Source organism: Falco rusticolus, chromosome 3, assembly GCF_015220075.1.
Source record: "Falco rusticolus isolate bFalRus1 chromosome 3, bFalRus1.pri, whole genome shotgun sequence".
In the NCBI taxonomy this organism is placed as follows: Eukaryota; Metazoa; Chordata; class Aves; order Falconiformes; family Falconidae; genus Falco; species Falco rusticolus.
The window spans coordinates 96093149-96114060 of record NC_051189.1 but is presented as its reverse complement, the minus strand read 5'-3'; the positions used below and the strand labels follow the sequence as shown (position 1 = coordinate 96114060).

Below are 20912 nucleotides of genomic sequence, written 5' to 3'. Positions count from 1 at the left end.
TGTAACAGCAGCTGGTAGGTTCTTTCCTATTAAACGCCACTTCACGTTAGAAATAATAAAGAACAGAAGCAAGGGATCAGATCATTCTCTGTGGTGTCAACCTGCATGATTTTTATCTCAGAACTTGTTACGCACAGCACTCTGGTACCTGGAGGCAATGACTACACGGATATCTCAATTACATTTTTATAAAGCAAAGTGTTCAGCCCCTATGGTTATGAGTGGAAGCCTGAAAATATAACCGGAATGTGACCTGTAAGGCTAAGAACCAACAGGCAAATAATCGGAGCCTAATTTTAGCATGCATTTAAATTATTTTTTAAGTCTAATTCAGGATTTCAGGATCTGGTTCTTGATTTTTGGGCACCTCTGATTAGCCCTATTACTGCTCAATGTACTGAGCAGAGATGTCCATCGTTCAGGTGAGTGCACATTTTCCCCTCACAGGGCTAAGAACTGCAAAACGCTTTGGCAAACAATACTGAAAAAAGAAAAAGTCTCATTTAGGTGTTAGGACACAGCAATTAAAAGTCTGAAAGCATGCCAGCTGATACGTATTCTATGTTGCTGCCTTTTAAAGTTTCTGCACGGTGAGTGAAGATGGTCTCCTACTTATTTTGGAATTATTAGAAGTACCAAGGTCTTGACTTCCTTGTTTTTGTTGGAGATTTTTGAAGACCTAGAGCGCTCTTAAGGTACACGGTCACATCGTACTAAAGTGAAACTCAACTCACGGCTTTCACAGCAATCACCTGAGCTGGCTAAAAGGTGGCAACATTAATCACCACTGAAGGTTTTGGCCATTCGTTCGCAGCACAGCCTCCTTCTGACTGCTGTGGTCATTCAATACAAACCCATTTATTTCCCTAGGCAGCAAAAAATCCAACAACAGTTCAGCCAGTATTTAAACTGAATGTTTTTTGACTTAGCTGTTTCAATGGAAATGCTATGTATTCTGTGCTTGCTCTGTCTCCCTTTTATAAACACACACCTTCACACGTGTTTGGGACAGGGGCTGCTGTTGTCTCAGCTACCTGGATTCATGAAAGAGCCTAATTGTTTCTTATGCAGAGCAACTGTTTATTGAATGAAAGGCAGCTATTGTGTCCAGCAATATTCATTAATTCAGTGCAGGACTAAATTTGCCTGTCATTGTGAGCAGACAAAAAGTACGCATGATAAACCCAGTAACATTTATTTTTTGGAGGGATGCCTACACATTTTTTAATGAAGTGGGATGTCCACCATAACATGCTGAACATCTTGTAATCTTACTGTCTTAAATGCACCTCGTGCTTCCCAGGTTATATTCAGCATGACTGAAGAAGACAGCATTCAAACGACCCATTGAAGATTTACAATTGCAAAAAAGTAACACGTGAGATAAAAGTCCAGCTTTTACTTTTTGTTGTAATAACAAGCAGGCCAGCTCTCTGTACTGCCAGCGTAACCTCTTCTAATCTTACCTCTGAATGTCTCCAGTCTTCGTTTAGACTCTAAAACTTGTCCTTGGATTTGAATGCAATCATCAGACATGACACAGAATGACTGACACATACACCCTAAATCAGAGCTTGCTTAAAGAAAAGCTACATGGGGAGCTGCTCAAGTACAGTGAACAGATTAAAGATGTGGATAAAATAGTTTGGAGAATAAAGAATATCTTAGTGTGAATTAATCCTGGATCAGAGACATGCTTGACAACCAGATATAAAAGGCAAATTACTTAATATTTTCCAAGTACTAAAAGCTATTCTGGTTAGCTGACACACAAATGAAAGGAATCCTGGTAATGCAATTATTACACTTACAGGAACCGGTTATAAATTTAAAGTTAATTTTGCACAGTGATAACATATGTAATCTTTTGCTCTCACATTTGCTAAATCCTTTGCTGTGTTTTCACAGAGCCTGCTGCTACTTAGCGGAGAATGACTTCTCCTGAACGCAGGAGCTTTGGTAGTGTGAGTCTGGAGGGGACCAGGGAGGGTAGCCTGACCCCTGCAGCGATGGGAGCACGCGAAGGCTGCTCTTCTGGTACTCAGGAGGTTTTGCACACCTGAAGTCACTGAAAAAAACGGACCTCAGAGGAAACCCTCTGATGCAGTGGACTCTACCCAGACACTTTGATTCACCTTAGCATGTGAAAATAACAGCACGGGGCAAAGGCCCAGAAATACATAGCTATAAGCTCAAAACATGTGGCCCCTAAGCATGGTGTGTATTCCTGAACTCACCTGCCATTTCCACTTTCAGGTACGTCTTAAAACATCACCTGTCGTGGAGCAGCCTGCAGTGCACCACACCGACCATTCCCTTTGTTGCTCTTTATGGGAGTTCTGCCTACTCTCCCTGTGGCTTTTCACTCCAAATACTTTGGACAGGGAACTCGCGTATCTGCAGAGTGCCATGCTCACGCACTCCTCCCACAGACAACTGGCTACAGAAGTCAAAATGACAAGGAGAGTTCAAAATCCTGGGTCATGTTCCACTTCCGCTCAAGTCTCCTTGAGTACTTGCCTACTCTCAAGTAAGACTGTCCAGGCAAAGCATCCTTGATGGCAAAGGCCAGGAAGGGCAGAGAAAAAATCATGTCCTTCTCTGCTGTGGCCCCTATGGGCTAGGGGACAGAAACCTGGCATGTGGCCAAGGCCTGTCCCTGGGGCTGTTTCCCAGCCTCGGTGGCTACCTTAGCACAGTGGCTGGGATCCTCCTTGCCTTCAGTCTCTAAGCAGACCCCCAGTTTTGTGGGATCCCATGGAGCTGGAGACAGGCTGACGTATGGATGTCCTCCCTGCTTCTGGAGGAGGTCAAAACTTTTCAACATCTGATTTCACAGAAGCACAGCTGGCTCTCTGGTGGCTGCCATGCCTTTCTCCTTGCTGCATTCCCAAAGCAACTTCTTCAAACTTACGCACACATACTGCCACAAAACCTGCTGTAGCACCTAAGTGCAACACGTCCAAATTGTGTCAGCATTTAAGTAACCTGAAATTTAGGCGTAAAACCATCATTTTGATTAGGTAGAGTAGAAAAATACAGAAATCTAAAAGATGAATACTGCCCATGCTTCCTTGAAGAACCATTTTACCACTGCCTCGGGAGCAAGCGATCAGTACACATTCAGAAATTTCTCACTACAGGCAATCTCATCTACGTTCAGATAAAAGAAGAGCTATCAAAAGACTAAAAGTAGATTTAATTCTTTGACCGACACCATGGAATAGTGGGCAATTCTAAAGGCAGATGTTTTTGGGAAGGTTCCAGCTCCATGAGAAAATCAAACCTGTTTATCTACGCATAGGAGCAACGGTATAGCAAAAAGGTGAGTTCATCTAAATGCTGTGGTATCTTCTGTGTTGCAGGTGGAAGCCTTGTTTTTAACTGCTCAGCACCGCCTGCCCACAAACTATTAGAACAACAGATGCCTTATTAGATACTTCAACTTAAGATTTTTCTGAAAGTACACAATATTTGGAAAAATTATCACCTTTGCCTCCATTTTCAGAAGACTCAAGTCACAGAACCTTGGAAATGGAAGATGACAGAAACTGATTTGGTCGTAAGTGGGGCCTTTGCCAAGGAAAGAGCTCCCTGCAGTTCAGTCTGGAGTGGTTTCACTTGACCAGCTGAAGCGTGGCAGTCACTGGAGTGATAAAAGCATGTCTTGTTTCCCAAATATAGCAGCTGGGCTGCAGTGACTCTCCCATGTGTGAACACTGTGACTTACTGCACTTGGCTAACTTTAACCTGCTGGATGACACAAAGTCCTCTGAAAGCCAGCAAATCCTGAAGGAAACAGGTCTGTGTCTCATTTTAAACAGCAGGCAAACCAACCAGCTAATTCTGGTTTTCTTCAACATAGAAGATACGACAAAATCAATACTAAGCACACTGCTTAGAATGCACACGCTCCAGAATTTTTGTGCTTGGGTCAGTCTGTCCATACTAAGTTTCCTTTGATCTGTATGGACTTTTTTAAAGAAAAGGGCAAAATTACTACAGGCTAATTCTGCCTGCTTTGCCCACCTCTTAGGAAAGGGTGACAAAGAGATTTAATGTTATGGCTTCACCTATTGCCTGTGCAAGATGCCTCTGGCATGGAAGGTGAGACCATCATCAAATAAAACCTTCTGCTATGAAGTGCTAAAGTCTGCTGTGTTTTCTTGAAGGATTTAGAGATTACCTAACAGGAATTACAAGAAAAACGTTACTTCCACTTAAGGTTCTTAGTGGGATATAATATCCTTTATTAGAATTACTCTCAGATTATTAGACCACTGAAGGAAATACTGCTTTTGCTGTACACATCTTGCCTTACTCATATCCTTGTATCATCAAAGTTACTCGATTGCTGCTACTTTTCTTGTGTATTACTATTTTCTTCTCTGCCCTACCTCTTTCTTTCAAGGAGGGCTACCAAGTCTTAGCTTCCTGGTTGGCAGCCAGCTGGATATGTAGGATACTGAATAAGGAGTCCAGCTGTTTTGCACTGTAGTTTCCCTTTTAGTGGCACCTGACAGTGAAAAAGTCCAATGTCTGTATTTTGCACTGGAAATAGGAAGATGCAGCATATGTTTTATACCAGCTTTTTCTGATACATAAAAGTGAAAAATGACTATGTAGAGGAATTAATTTCTTTTTTTCAGACAAGGACCTCCAGACAGCTTAGCACGTGCTTCTGAAGATGACATAGAAGATTACAAACTACAGCATTATTTGATGAACGAAGAAAGCTGTAGTGCTTGGGTAGCGAAGCAGGGGGGATTCTCTCTGAGTTTCCATATGGAAGGCAGGGTCAGGCTGCACAGAAAATGAGGATGCCTTTAGGTGTATGTAGGGGTGGGTCAGGAAGCAGCTATGTGTGGGATGCCAGGCAGGGATGAAGGAGGTCGCAGCCCCAACAGAGGTGTGACTGAAGGCTGACTTCTGAGCTGGCCAGGGCACAGAACAGGGACCTATGCCCTGGCCTCTTCCAGGCTGTCACACAAGTGGTGTGACAGCCTGGACCATGCCCCGCTGGCTGCAGGGATGCCTGCTTCGTGGCGGCACATCTCCTCTCAGTCACACTCCAACACGTGGACAACCCAAAGCAGTGAGAAGGACAAACCTTTTGCCAGGAGCTGTTTCTACCCTGAAGCTGCATCTAAGATGACTTTCAAGCCAGCAGGTCATAGTGAGAGCACAGGTGTTAGATCTAAAGAATTAGAAGCTTCTAAAATACATAACAGGTAAAACTTGTAACATTTAATGACAAGCAGCATAATTCTTCGATTTTGCAATGTTTTGGTTTGTTTTGGTTTTATTTTTTATTTTTCATTTAAAGAAACAAACAGTTTGGGTTAGCAAATTTTTAAATTCCCAATAAGCTAAAGAAGTAGGTAGTAAATTTAAATGGTCCATCCTTTATGAAGTACTTCTAATACCTGTGGAAGTTTATAACTTCTATTGACTTCTAACAGGTTTTGTACTGGCATTGTTAAAGACTTTTAGAATTTGAATTAATGAAGCTTTAAAGCAATATGTGTAAGTTCTATTAAAATTAAGAGGTAACTTTGGCATGTCTTTATATAATTTGCTGAATTCATTGCCTTAGTTATTGACAAAGAAAGCAGCAAAACAAATAAAGGCTGCGGTTAAAGATTGACACATACGTAATAGTTGTCAAATATGTGTTGCATTACCAGCGTAAAACAATGGTGTTTGTAAAACAATAGCATTTTGCATAAATAATACATTACCAAGTCAACAAATTAATTATCCTGAACAAGGATTTATTATTATTATGTCTTCTGTGCTGTTTCAAGGGAATGTACACTGTTCTGTGCTTGTCAGGATCCAAAACCTGTAAATGTTTCCCTTTTCCACAACACTTAATCCCAGAATGACTCAACCAGACAACGACAACGCGTGTGTGCACGGACCCACTCCCCCCGCCCCGCAGTCCGGATGCCTTGCTGGTTTACAGTGAGTGACTGCTGCCCATTGCTGTGATTTATATTTCTACTGCTTTGCATTTCTGATTCGTTTTCAGTTTTATTTGCTAGGTAACTATCACACGCATCCAACGGAGAGGGCCAGCCCATGGTGAAATCAAAAGAGATGCTTGGAGACCTTATTCTGCGATTCAGGATTGTGTTACAATAATGTAGTATCTGGCCGTAAAACTATACAGGATGTCAATTTAATGTTGTGAAAAGAAGAACACTTACCTTTATCAAAAATTTCTTTCAGTACTCCTCGTTTTATAAGCTCCTCTCTGCTTTGCCTCATTGATATTTTTCTTTCCAAAGCTGTAAGCAAAAGAGAAGGGTCAATATAAATAGGAAAGAAGGGAAATGATTGTTTTAAAAGGCTGTACGCCTTTTAAAGTATTTTAAAGAAACATTTTTTCTCTTCTTCAAGTCAGTGGCAAATTAGCGTCTCAAAATAAATGCTACTGGCAGCCCAGAGAATCTGCCTGCTGATGGTTACAGAAATGGCTGTAGAGTGACCAATGCGAGGGCATGTCAGCACTCCTGTTGCTTAATTTTGACACGACCCAAACATTTCTGTGGAGAATTAGAGACAGGAAAGGGAGAAAAAGGCAATTACTGCAGAAGCCAGAGAGGGAAAGGTAAGAAAGGAGGCAACATGAAGGATCACACAAATGAAAGAGGTGGCTGTGGACTGTCCCCATGCCATGGAAGAAGGCTAGCACCTCTGCTGTCCTGAAGCCAAGGCTTTTTTGCCACTAATTCCAGGGAAAGCAGACCAAGGCATTCTGGACAGTGAAAAAAAACCAAACCAACAACCCAAAAAAACCCATACAAAAAAAAAAATCCCCAAACCCCACAACAGTTTACTGGAGTTTTCTCTTCCTTGAAGGAGTGTTTCCCCCCCAAAAGGTGTAAATGAGGGAAACTCCGTAAGAGCCACCGCAACGTACACCAGGTCTGAACAGCCCAAGTCCTGTATTGGCTGCTTGGAGACAGCGGTCACTGGGGTGGCAAAATGACAGCTAGAAATTTCATGTTTGTTTAGTTCAGCATTAATTAAACCAACGTCCAATTAACCAAACCACCACAAAGGACACACATTCAGGCAAAGAGCTGAAAGCCAGCAAGCAAGGGGCGCGAGAAGCGATGTGCAGGAGCGGCTGTGACTGTGCACGCTCTGGAGAAACAAGCCTGCGCCTGCCAAAAGAGAGGGACGGCCAAGGTGCATCGCCTCTGCCATATGCTCCTCTCTCAGACCCAGCACAGATGCACGCACACACAAATGAACTGGGACGTAGCATCTCCAGTCTGCCCGAGGCATATTTAAAGCAAAAGAGGCTTCGTACCCCTCTCTCCATCCCTGCAAACAGGAGGGTATAACCTTTCCTGGCACTGCTGGCTGTTCCTGCTGGGGCATATCTACTTGGTGAATTAGCTAGGCTTATACTGACACACCGCACTCATGGCGACTTATTTGCTGTCAGATATTTCCAGCTTAGTATGAACAAGGCCAGCTCTGCTTCACTCTTTTTCACAGAATAAATTTAGGTTCGTCTATTTTTAAAATCGGCTTTGAACGTGTATTCTTCAGGACAAAGGTGGCCAGTGGGTACAGTCAGTGGCTAATAAACCCCCTGGTGTCCCCTGAACACACCCTCTGAACTCCAGCATCGGTCCGAATTAATGGCAGGTCCCCTTGCTGAGGCACAAGACCACATACCCATTAGCCAGCCGCATGGTACAGTTTTATTTTGGAGGCTGTTAACAGCTACAGCATTTTCCAGAGTGCCTTAGCCCTGTTTGAAGAAGTGCTTTAGGCATCTCACTGGCTTTCAATGAAACTTTGATTCCTAAGTCTCTAATATGCTTTTGGAAAGAAATACCCGACGACGAGACCCTGGAGGCACGTTGCAGACTGCTCCCCATGCTGCTTCTCCCTGCGCTGAAGGGCTGCGTTCTGGTATGGCATGTAAAGCTTTTTCCCCTTGCTCCTTAAAAATAGCTGCTCTCAGCCCCTCCAAAAAAAAAGCCAAAACAAGCTACAGCTACCTTCTGAGCTTTTGCTCACCCCAGGAATTGTTAAAACCTTCACTGACTTTAAAGAGCAATTTGGCAGCACCCAACACCTTTTACAACAGGTCTGAGAAAGTGTAATTTCCCATTAGCGCAAGCAGGGAACGGTGCCCAGTCTGTCCGAGCCTGTTTGTCACTGGGAAATCAAGCTGGGTGCAACAGCAGCAAAGCAGCAGTTTCTGCATCAAGACCGCAGTGCTGCTCACAAAGACACGGGCAAATACTGCTATTTCTGTCCTTTACCAGAAACAGCTAGTAACAGATCCACGTACAAATGCACTGGCACCCCCCTGGGTTCACCGTCCCACGCTCCTGCCTAGCCAACAGCTGGCCATGCAAGGCAGCAGCGCTGCTACTGCACGGAGAGGAGTCCCACCATGTTGTTAAAGCAGTGGTAAAGAACACAGTAATTTTGTGGGTTGGGGTAAAGGCTTCTGGGGGATCAAGTACTAAACAGGGTTAGCAGGACATTTTGAAGGAGTGCAGGAGCACCCTGAAGACACTCAAGTATTGACCAAGACTTCTCAGAGTCTATTTTTATATATTTACATATATATAAAAATATTTTTAATATCTCTATATAGTCAGACTATCTTTGCAGTCTTAACAGAATTTCAAAGATAGAATACATGTATATATTTGGAAGGCTGTATACACATAGGCTTTTCAGATACTCCCCTTTAGTTGTAATCTGCTTCCGCTCAATAATCAAAAAAACCCCCACAAGCCTCCAGTTTGAAGCTCAGACGAAACCAATTTTTTCAGTTTCTAAATCCTTTCTAAGTAGGTACAGGACTTAAAGTATTAATTATTTTCCCACTAAGCCAGTTTAATTAATAAGATATTTAGAGGAAAGGCATGCTGGGCTAAGAGCAGCCGTGAATGATAATAACAGATGCTATAATAAAACTATGGAACACGCTGCCTGCCTTTAATACAAATCCTCCTCCCAAACAAGTCTTGCACATTTAAGAGCATAAACTGCTGTGCTACTGCTGGATCAGATGGACAAAAAATCAGAAGCGCTTAGACGCAGAACTCATTAAGATCTAACAGCCTGAACAATGAAATATTTTACTTGGTCTGGATTTCTCTGGCAAAGATTGCCAGTTCTTTTACGAGGGATTTGCTTTTCAAGCGGAGAGCTGATACAGAATAAATTCATTCACTCTTGAGTGAGAAGGGATCCATTCACAGCAGAGGATAAATAAACCCCTCTGAATTAATCCTTGATTCATGAGAATCTTGTAAATTCTGTGATGGGGGAAAAAAGTAAATATAATTAATATTTAACAAAAGATGTATTACTCTATTGGCAATTTTTTTGGTGATTAACCTGTTTTTTTTCTTTTGTACAATCTTCCAGGAGAACAGAAATAAGCATCAGGCCCTCTTTATGGGGTCTGCTTGTGCCAGAAACTGGTTATCTTCACAAATTCATCTACTCTCTAAGAACCTCTCAGTTACTAAGTTTATAGAAATGAGTGTATATGTATTTTATGGTGAAGCATACAGATTTTGCCAGTGTGCTCTGCAGTAGGCGGTTTCTTTTAAGCTCTGATGAAGAAACAGTGGGAAATGCTTTTATTAATGTTTCCGAGCTGGTGTTTTTGAACTCGTCCCTCAGGAGAAGCACCCCTCCGCTGTTCAACCAGAGCTTTTCTCTGTGGTAGACCCATTAAGATCAGTAAAACCTTGACAGGGTCAGGAGGAGTTCCTGCCCCTCCATTCTGGAAATGAAGCACAGTTTTATCTTTATTCCTTTAATAAGCCGTTGCGCTCCGTGATGGCAGCAACTGTGGGCTGCTCCTCCAGCTAAGAAGGTGAAGCCCACCGCTGCCTCTGTGCCAAGCTCTTCTGCTGCTCCATTAACCAGCCAAAGAGGCGTTCATGTAGTCAGGACAAGTAACCTTTCTGTCCCTTCCATCCATCCCTCCAAGACCAACTCTTCCAACCTGCACCCATGAGAGAACAAACCGGCCTCCTTGCCATAACTTGTCACGTTGCGGCTTAAACCAAGGGGTGGACTAAATAAACAAGTCCTGCCCTTTCTTCTCATCTGACGACTGAAACTAAACCCTGGTCCTGTGCCAGCCAGCTGAACCTTTAACCTCGCTTTTTTTCTGAGGGTGCTCTTTGTCTCCACCTTAAAAAGCACTGGGGGTTGATTTGCATGAATTCTTCCTTTCAAAGGCCACTGTAATTTTCATGATGATTTTAGGAAGCAAAAGTCATTACAGGAATGAAGCTTAGAGCAGAAGCTTTCTGGTGCATCTATTATATTTGGATTCAATAGGCAGAAATTTGCTTTGCTAATAATCCAGGATGGAGTAAGTAGAAACAAATAAACCAATTGCTTTGCACAGTGTTAAGATAAACAACCATCAATATTTCCTTTAGACTTGTAAGGAAGGAGAGGTTTTCAGATGTGACGGATTGTGTATCAAAGCACATAATCTTGAAATTCATCCAACTGCGTAGATTTTCTTGATAAGCAAACGGAGCAGGAATGATAGAACTTTTTACAGTGTGGGTTTCTGCCTCTGAGTTGGCCTCCTTATATATTAAGAGCAAGCCCCAGGCATGACTGACCTCAGCCCAATGTAAGCATCTAAACCAGGCTGAACTGCCCCTTGGAAGTGCCTGTTAGTCTTTAATGACTGTAAAGGAGGCTAAGGGGGAGTAGCTGAGATAAAGATGCATAAATTAGGGCTGAATCCACTCCTGAAATGAAAATTGATTGAAGAGGATAGTTTGAAGAAAACAAATGCTGCTGTACATTAAAGTCTGAGATGGAACTGAGGAAAATATAGATGTGCCAGCCCACACAGAGCTCCATTAATTTTGGGATTGTTTCAATAGCTGTGGCGTGACACCCAGCATTGCTGCTGTGAGCTTGGGGTTTGACCAACGCCAAAACCTAGCTTGGTTGAAATAACTGTTTTGCTTTGCTCAGTGCTAAATATGGTTTTGCTTGGCTTCAAACACTCGTAAGTCTCTTGAAGCCTGAGGCAAGAAAAAAATATTCCAACAGGCTTCTGAATCTTTGAGGTTTAAAGTTGCTTACCCAAGTTTTGGCTCTCTCTAACCTCCGCCTGGAGGTTACTCCTGTAACAGTCCCATCTACAGAATCTGACGGGGACAGACTACTGCCCAGGAAGGATGAGGAGCCCCTTTTTCACCTGTGATCTCCCCCATGACATTTCTTCTTCTGACCGCAGCCTGGCATCCCATTCTATGACATTACAAAATAAGTGAACATCAGTGGGGGAAAGATGTGTGTGTATTAAAAGTTAAGCTTGCTTTAAAAAAAATAATATTACAGATACCTTTCTGAATCAGGCACTGCTACAATAGTTGATCAAATAAATCCCTTTCAGTACGTGAATCATTTGGAAAACTTCTGTGGCATGTGCTACAAGACCAACTAACAAAACAGGAATAAAACCTGGCATTGATGCCGCACTGGAGGATTGACTCAGAACACTCTAGAAGCAAACCAGTATAATCATTACGGTTACAGAGGTGGAAAGGTGAGGTACAGACAAGATGAAACAACATGGCTCATCACCTGCTAGATCAGTAGCAAAGCATTAACAGCAACTGTTCTGCAGCCAGTGGCCAACGAGCTAGGCCAGGCAATGATCCTTCAAGACATAAAATTTGTTAATCTATAATTAAGAAAAATAAAAGGAAAAAGAGGCCATAATAATAATAAAAAAAGAATAAAAATTTTATTTCCAGTCTTGCAAGTACAACTGGATTTATTTTAGATTATGACTACTTAAAATACAGAGAAGATGATAGTAGGGCATCTTGCTTCTACTCAACGTCAGATCAACTCAAGGCACCTGTCTATCTCCAGTGAGAAGCACTGGACTAGCAGCACCGTAAATCTTCATTTGCACAGGCAAGCCTTTGAAATTGCACAGTAAAAATCTACACATTTCTCTGAGAACGCAGGATCAAACCTAAAATCTCTAGTTACTAGTCAGAGGTGTTTAGGAAGTATAATGGTTGCCACACCTGGTAACTACAGATAAAAATGGAATTCTCTCTTCTTTACTGATTGTAAAAAGAGAGTAAGACTGTGGAAGAAGCTGAAATTGGCCTTAAGAAAACTCTAGATTGATACTGATCATTACTACATGTAAACAGCCAGAGGACAGACTAGGGAGGAAAACGGATGCAAAGTCAAATCTGTAAACATAGAATTGCAGTAGCTAATCAAAATACTGCAAACCACATTAAGTAAAGGAGATCACAACACAGTACCACAACTCAGAAACACAGCATATAACCAAGAATTCAGCAAACACAAGGAAAGGCAGAGAAATTAAATCTGAACAACTCTACCATAATTAACAGAAGGAACCAAACTAAAAAAATCCAGAATTTAATTCAAGAGCAGATGGACTGTAATTTTTTCTTATTGAAGGGCTGAAAAAAAAATCAAAGAAGTTGCATTCCTAGGGAAAGAACCAAAATTTAAGCTAGATCCAAAGGAACCCAGCATAGTGGATTTCACAGGCCAAGCAGAGCAAGCCTGGCAGAAGATGAATACATGAAAACAGGAGATAAACCAAGAAATCTTGACAAATACAAAAAAAGGCATGTGTCTGAAAAAAAAAAAACCAAACTAAGAAAATGGAAGTGAAAAGAAAACAAGACTGTAGACACCCTTAAAAAAAATGTTACCACTCTCAACTGCCCAGCTAATAAACAGCAAAATGAACCCCACTGTGTCAATGAACTGTGATAGGCTATCAACAGGATTTTGGAAAGACTCACATTTTCATCTCCTTTCTACATAATTGCTTTTCTTGTCAGATTTGAGAAGTATTGCACAGCAGGCTAGGGAGAAATTCAGAAAGCTGACCAGAATATTGAAAAAAATGAAGAAAATACATTCCCCCTGTACTCCCCTCTGAACTGCCGCACAGCAATTTCATGAATTCCAAGGTAATGCCAGGTTAAGAACTGGAAAGCTGAGCCACTGACAGGTATTGCTTTCCACAACTTAATGAAAAATGAGATTCTGTACCTTAATTAAAGAAATTTGCAACAAGGTAACATAACATATCTTAAGAGTACACCTGCTCTGTAATTACAGCATGATTGCAGCAAAGAAAGCCATACCCTGGGCATTCTTGGTCTATATAATTTAGGCATCAAAACCAGGAATGAGGGGGTGGTACTGACTTATTTGAAGGCTTTCATCTAAGTAAGAAACCTGGCAGGCTAGAACAGCCCATGCTGAAGTCCATACTGCTACCAGCACTCTAAAGTAGTTTAAAGATAAATTGAGCATAGCTATTACCACCACAGTTCTTACTGCAAGGAAGCTATGTCCTCAGTGCCAGCAGAAGGCAGCTGACACAATCCTCCTGATAGGGAGATCCATTCATGTTCTTACATTGAACACTAGCAGTTGAAATAATGGTTTCTCCTACATGCTTCTGCGTTACAACATACAGACGTTACAGCGTCAAAGAAACAGCAAGAATACGGGTTCTACAGATCAAGCCTTTGCAACCAGACAAGATGAGCGATGCAATCTGAAAGAAAGGTGTAGGAACAGCAGCAGCAGCTGAACATCCCAAAGAACAGTTGCTTTTTACAAGTGACTCAACTTGCTCCAGGCACCTTGCAGTCTCAGCTTTCTGTACGTACAACAACCGACGACGCTAAAAGCAAATTAGCGAAGACCCGGGTGAGCTATCTGCAGTGTATTTCCCTTACCCTGAGAAGATGCTACCCAGACAGACAATACTGCAGCTGGGATCTGCGGTGTCATCTGTAATGGCAGAAATGTCTATTTGCAATATTCTGCTGCATAATAGCTCAAGGGACCTTCCTCGAAGCAAAACCCAAAGGATCTGCATGGTGGGCATCGCCAGAATAAGATAACGACTCCTGTGACTCTCTAGATAATTCTCTCCAGAACAGAGTTTACACATGGGATATAAATAACGACGCAAGCTGCTGCTTTTGGATTTGCTCCTCATCAGACAACATACCCAGATGGCAAAATACAGAGCACAGTTTACAGAAACAAGACTAGCAGATGTCAGGAAACTGGATTCTCCAGTGTAACTTTTAGAGGGTGAAGGAGTCAGTTTTCCTGGGACAAAAAAAGGGGAAAAAATTTCAGGATAAAACCAAACCAGCGGCAGGCTGATGCTAAGCAGGGAGGAGGAACGCTTGGACAGACCAGCAGGAGATGAGAACCAAACTGCTCACCAGTATTTGGTGCCCTTGTTTGCCAGCTGGAGGACCACCTTGCTGATAGACGAGCGAGCTGTCCACAGCCAGCTGAGCAGCACAGCTCTTTGTAGCGACAGCCAAGGGCTGTATGGTTTGTTTTACAGCCCGAGTGTACCTTACAGCTGTAACTCTACGAACAGGTATTGCCTCCTACCCACAGACAGACAGATGTGTAAAGCCAGTGCTTTACTCCCTAATCAATCTTATTTTGGCTACACTGACGAAAGCTTGATCAGCTGGATGCTTCTGTTTTACCAGATAGGGATTTGGGGTAACTTAAAAAATAGCTGCACATTACCCAAAAGCTGTTGTAGTAAATTACAGTTTAGGAAACAGTTCTTCCACTTGTATTGGAGTAATTAGTACACAGCAGCCTCCCAAACAGACACACAAAGCAGATGGATAATCGTGCATCTGCGTCTGCATGTACACCTATTTAAAATAAATGTTACAAAGCAGAGCTTGCAGCTAAGAAATACCTACTTTAAACCGGAATTTGGCTTAGCACCTATTTGAGAGAGAAGCTATTAAGATTTCAAATGCTTCTCGAAAACCATCGCTACTTTTGTACACTCAGAAAATCTCAGCTAATCACAGACAAATTAAAAATGCATTTGTTATTGGAATGAACTGGCAGCAACCCTTCAACACAGACCTCTATTAGGAGCCAAACAGGAAACCACTCATTTAATATTTGATTATAGAAATGGCTGAATCACAAAGCAACAGCCACTTCCTCCAGAATAAGAAGATTCCTGAATTGCAGCTGTCACATCATCCAGCAATTACCTTTGGATGATATCTCCAGCGTGTGCAATGGTGCTAGCTGGTTGGTAGAAAATAGACTGAATGTTGAAAAAACCCCGAAGTGTCTTTAACACCCTTGTCTCAGCACCCAAAATAGTGCAGTCTACTTTCGGGTGTGGAAGCTGATAATTGTTCGAGCTACAGTCAAGCCACACGTGCAATTTCAGTATGTTTTATACATTTACAGTCTTGGTCTGAATTTTTGCCCCTTTTTTTTTTTTTTTTTTTCCTGACTGAAAAGATAGCTTTCCCAGATGGAGGGAAAATTTCCACTATGCATGGCAGACCTCTGGAATCAACGGGGGGGGGGGTGGGGTGGGAAAAGAAGAGACTGGGATTTCAATTACAGTAACATGAATGTAGTAGAATAGCTTCATGAGAATCTGGCGTGCACCATCCTGCCTCATAGTATGAATTATTCCATTATTTCAATAGGAGATAAATTTTTACAAAATCTACCAATGACAAAATAGTTTTATGCTCCTCTCCAGCAAGTGCTGAAATTATCAGAGAAAATAAGGTGATAGTGCACTTAGTATTTTATGTTACCTTAGTGCATCTTCTGTGTGGAGAAACATGGTTATGATGCTTGCCTGGGATGGGGAGACGGAGTAGAAGATATCAATTAGACAATAACAATTTTGAACTGAAGTACCGATACAAGAAGCAAATTTGGAAAATAATAGGTAGGAAGGACAGTGATATGAAGGAGATATGATAACAGCCTAGACATTTCTTATGGCATAATCATATTATAAATGTAGATAATATTGTGTAAAAATAAAGGTATAATGGAAGTGTGGTATCTCAGTATTCCAGTGTAAGTGTCCTTACTGCCCAGACCTTAATAAAGTTTATCTGTTGAATGTGTAGAAAAGCAAACAGAAAACTGGTAAATTCATAGATGATGTAAGGTTATAGACAATGGTCCAGAAGGACAAAGATCATGGTAAACAAGCCAAATATTTTTCACAGCAGTGCTAATTCTAAAGAGCTTCAGCAGAATCGCAGAGTGAAATCTTCTTTACAAGGAGCTGTGGAAGTCTTTCTAAGTGAAGCACCACTTGGGAGAGCTTTTAAAAGAAATCAATAAAATGAAGAGTAGTAACCTGCCAAGACCAGGCAGCTTTCTTCCCAGAGTTCCTCAGGAAATCAAAACCTAACTAGGAAGCATGGCATGTAACCTAGATAAGATAGGAAAGTGGGAGGTGGCAAATAGAACGTGCTATTTTTGAGTCCAAAAGTCACCTGGGAATTACAGACCAGTAAGCCTGGTTTCCATACCACCAGTCTAGGAACAGCTACAAAGCTGTTGGAGCCAGAAACAGGACACCTAGAGCAGAAGGGAGATGGGAGAAGAATCGTCCTGGGTTTGAGGTGGGAGGTTCATAGAAGCCAATGAATGAAGATGCTCTGTTGCATGTTAGTGCCTTCAGGGTTCCAAAACCCCTATGACATCAAATGACTAAGGGAATGATTAATAACATCAAATGTATTGCTAGAAGCTTGACTTTAAGACAATTGAAACAAATGAGTTGTTATAGTTAATTCAAGATATAAATGTTTTTGCACATCCTGCTAAGCGCTTCGCTGAGCACCGATAGATCCTTTGTCCAAAAGAGTAACTTCAAAAGGAAGCAACCCCACAAGACAGATGAGCTGACTGGAAGTTCACCATGAGGAATGAGCTTGGCAAAAACTAGGGGCAAGGTAATGCTGGCAGGGGGAGATTGCAACCACCGACTGACTCAAGAAATCCCTCAGATCCCAAAAGAAATGGAGCCTGAGCATGCAACTAATTACACTGAGAAGCAGGAGAATTATTTGACAAATAGGAAACCGAATACTAAGTAATGAAGGAATTAGGTAACTCGTAACCCATGAAGGGTAATGTATTTGTATGCTAAACTATGTAAACAGTGTAAAGTTTTGGCAGTCAGGGAGCTAGGTGGTAACCCAGAAATGCCTGGCTCCCTACTTTGCACAAACTAAAGGAATAGAAATACTCAACGCCGTGTGCGAATTGGTGCTGTGCACCAGGCAACGAGCCTGCCTGTGAGATAACCCCTATGTTCAGGTCATTGAAAGCATTAAAATTGCATGACATAAGAGCAAGCATCTTCTAGTGGGTTAATAACATGCAGAAAGCAAGGAAGGATGCCTGGTATATAAAACAAGAGGGATGCGCTATGACCTGCTCTCTTCACCAAGACACATTCCAGGAAGGCTGGCAATCGGGAGGCGACGAGATTTGCTGCTTGCAGTCAAAACTAAGGCAGACTGCAAAAAGCCACAAAAGTTCTTATGATACAAAATGATGAGTGACAAAATTCAACATTGATAAGAGCAAAAAAAGTCATTTGGGAAAAGGCAGTTCTAACTATACACACTTCGTAACAGCTAAATTAGTCATCCCCACTCCGAAGACAGCGCTCAGAAACTCTGCAGAGAATTCTCTGAAAACATCGTCTTAATGCTTGGGGCAGTAAAAAAGGAAACAGAAATTAGGAATTACTAGGAAATAAATACAGCACCTATGCACTAGGGTACTGGTCTACAGCTAAGGCAAGTCTGGTTATCCATTTCCAAAAAGATACAGCAGAACTCAAAAAGGGACAGAAAAAGAGAAGAAAAATTATTAAGGGGATGAGGTATCTTGTACAGGAATAAACAGTGATAGTGAAATTGGATTTTTTTGGTCATCTCTTCTTTTATACCAGGGTCCTGGTCCCCTGATATTCACAAAAATACATGGTAACTGTCACCTAGGCTGTGCTCTGCACGAACCAAATAGTTCCCTTGAAAGAAAACGAAGGCACAAAGCATCAGTAGACATTTTCTACAAACCCTCTGGTGGGAGCTGCACCAGACAGGGCTCCCTTGGCCTGGCATAGCCCTCCAAAGCATCCCCACAGCCCTCGTGCTGTTCCAGACCCAGAGATGAGGGGAAACTGCCTCGGCCACCTTCGGGACCAGGTGCAGCAAGCACCATGACAGCAGGCTGCGAAACAGAAGCCTTCACCCTGCGAAACAGGCAACTGGTGGGGAATACAACAGAGGTCTGTGACACTGTGAATTCACTCATTTATAAAATGCAAGAAATAAAAAGGACCCAAGAAAATGATCAGGATGCATCTGGAAAAAAAAAAAAAAAAGGTGCTTTTGTCTACAATGTCTTTTTTGATGGTGGAATTAACTCAATATCCTTTAGGGCTAAAGGTGTAACTGGGTTCAAATGACCCAAAGCAAAGGAAGATACATCCACATATGGCTCCTTAATTTGGATACAGCTTTTGGTGTATGAATTTCTGAGTACAGCAATCTGATTTGTTATGTGGGGGGACAAAAAATACATACTTACCCTGCTCCTTGCATATGTTGTTAGTAAGTGTAACTGTTGATTGCAAGAAAGATGCCTGGCTGCACGGACTTCAGTTTGATTTACTTTGTCCGACCTTGAGTGTATTTTCCTTTAAAGGATGTGTTTAATGAACCAGGAGAAAACACCCTGGATCCCAACACACAAAACTATACACTGTATTCAATTATCTAATTGCCGGGAAATGTGCAAATGATCTAATTTGCCTTTGAAAGGAACTTGAATTTTATCTCCTTACCATGCATGTCAGGGGATTTTTCTTGTGTGATTAAATCAGAACTGTTAAGTAATACAGAGTTCAACATATTAGCATCTAAAATTACAAAAATGGGTTCAGGTTTCATGGCCTGTGTAGCACTGGTTGCAAAAGCAGCTTACTAGCTGGCATGGCATCCAGGCTTAGAACCCTTTTCCAACATGGGCTTCGTTCATCTCAGAGGAAGCTAAGCATTTATTTTTGCTTTTTTTTTTTTTTTTCTTTCAGATCTAGGAAGTACAAGAGTGTGTGCTGTATTTCACGCTGGACAAATCTTAATTGCTATTGATTGGTTTCTGACAGTGCAGTACATGAAGTGCCAATGGAATGTGAACCTGAAATCTGAATTTCTGCCCCGTGTCAGCTGAGGACCTGACTGTAGATGGTTATTTAGCAAAGAGTATAAAGTTGAGCTGTTCTGTGGATTTTGACTAATGCTTCACAAAAATAACCACAGAGCAGCTGAAAATCACCGCTCCATGGACTATTACAACTTTGATGAAAGTTGTCATTACCTTGAAATATTTTTCTGAAGATTATCAAAACGCCATTATGTTGTTAAAAATACATTAATTAAATTATTCATGAAGTAGCTTCAAAATTCAGATCTAAGTGAAGAAATAATACCATTTAATGATTAACTCTACCTAAATATTCTTCTGTACCAACTTTAACCTGGTCTTTTTTTACATCAGTGAGATTTGAATGATTTATTTTTGTGAAAGTTCACTTACTTCTGTTGCATAATAGCAATAGATGTCAGTCTATTTCTGCCATTATAATTAGTTGCTGTGGAGATGGCTGAAATATCATGGATTATTATAATTGCAAATGAGGAATAAAGAGCAGGAAAAGATGACATTGATAATCTGCAAATATTGCAAGGTTCCTTGAAACTAGTTAACTACAAAAGATTTGAATTTGCCATAATACAGAGCAGGCTTACAGAATATGGGGATGGTGTACATTTCAAATGAATACACTGTGAAGAAACACGACAGTTACATGCAATAGCATCTTAAATTTAGCTTAATGTTAAAGCAAAATTACCATGCAACCCATGCATCTCATGATTTTGTTACATATAATTTTGCTTAAGGCCTATAGAAAAGCCACCTATGGTATTCACCTTTATTACTATGAGGGAAAAAACCCATCGCAGTAGTACATAAAATCAGTAGGTGTTATCCTGAACAAATATTCTTTGGCAGATAAATGAAGGAGAAACAGGTGTTCAAGTATCTGCATGAAAAGTGGCTAGAATTATCCCTTTGACATCGTTCTTTAAAAGGCAGGAATCAAACCGCATCTTGCACTGGAGACTAATGAATCTCTCGCAGGGTGGAAGAGCATAGTAGACAAAAATAAAATTCTTGATGCAGTACTTTACAACAGGACTCTTTGGCATTATGTTGTGTTTTGCTGGAGGGCTGGCTGGCACTCCCATCTGCACCTCAACCGTGCAGTGAGAGCTGCGTCGCGGTTGTATGTTGTGTGTATGTTGTGTGTAACGATGCTGCCTTCACACAGCCACCGTGCGCACCTCCAGACTGACAGCGTTCCCAAATCTGTGCCTTTTCTGCCTCAGCAGCATCAGGCAATTGGCCTGCAAAAACCCACACCACAACAATTCCCCAAATTATGCTTTTATGAAGAAACAAACTTTTTAAAGCTTGACCGAGCTAAATACCGAGCAAAATACTCTCTTATATATTGCTGTTCAGAGCTAAATGGCTGCATTCTGAAACGTGAAGGGAAAGTGAGAAGCATTAAGAGAAAGTGAGAAGCATTAAGGTAAACTGAGAAGCAGCTGTTTGTAAAACAAGAATTTTTCCCCTCTCTGAGCATAGCTGAGTGACTGGTATCAGAATTATATTCCCAAGATTTCCATTCCATTATTTGGGTTTTAAGCACCAAACAAGTATCCTGTCACCTTATTAAGATGATAAAGATAATTTAGGTGGAGTGACCTATGGATGGTAGAGTCTCAGAGTATCGGTGGATTTATGCTGATTGTACAGCCAGATACTGAGTATTTTTAGTATCAACAAGCCTTCTGAGTTCAGATACCGGAATGGAAAGATCTCATTTGTGCGAAGACGGACTAGTGCACCCCCCCTCTGACCCACCCCGACGTTCAGAGCACAGCTCG

The 20912-nt window shown here is 41.6% G+C and overlaps 1 protein-coding gene across 1 annotated transcript in view; it reads right to left on the bottom strand.

The window, feature by feature from the left end:
• The window catches only part of PHACTR1 (phosphatase and actin regulator 1), a 303624-nt gene that overhangs the window by 73507 nt on the left and 209205 nt on the right, over nucleotides 1–20912 (bottom strand). The window contains exon 3 of the mRNA XM_037380131.1: nucleotides 6213–6293. Within this exon, the coding sequence (XP_037236028.1) occupies nucleotides 6213–6293 (81 nt within the window). The remainder of the gene's footprint in view (nucleotides 1–6212; nucleotides 6294–20912) is intronic.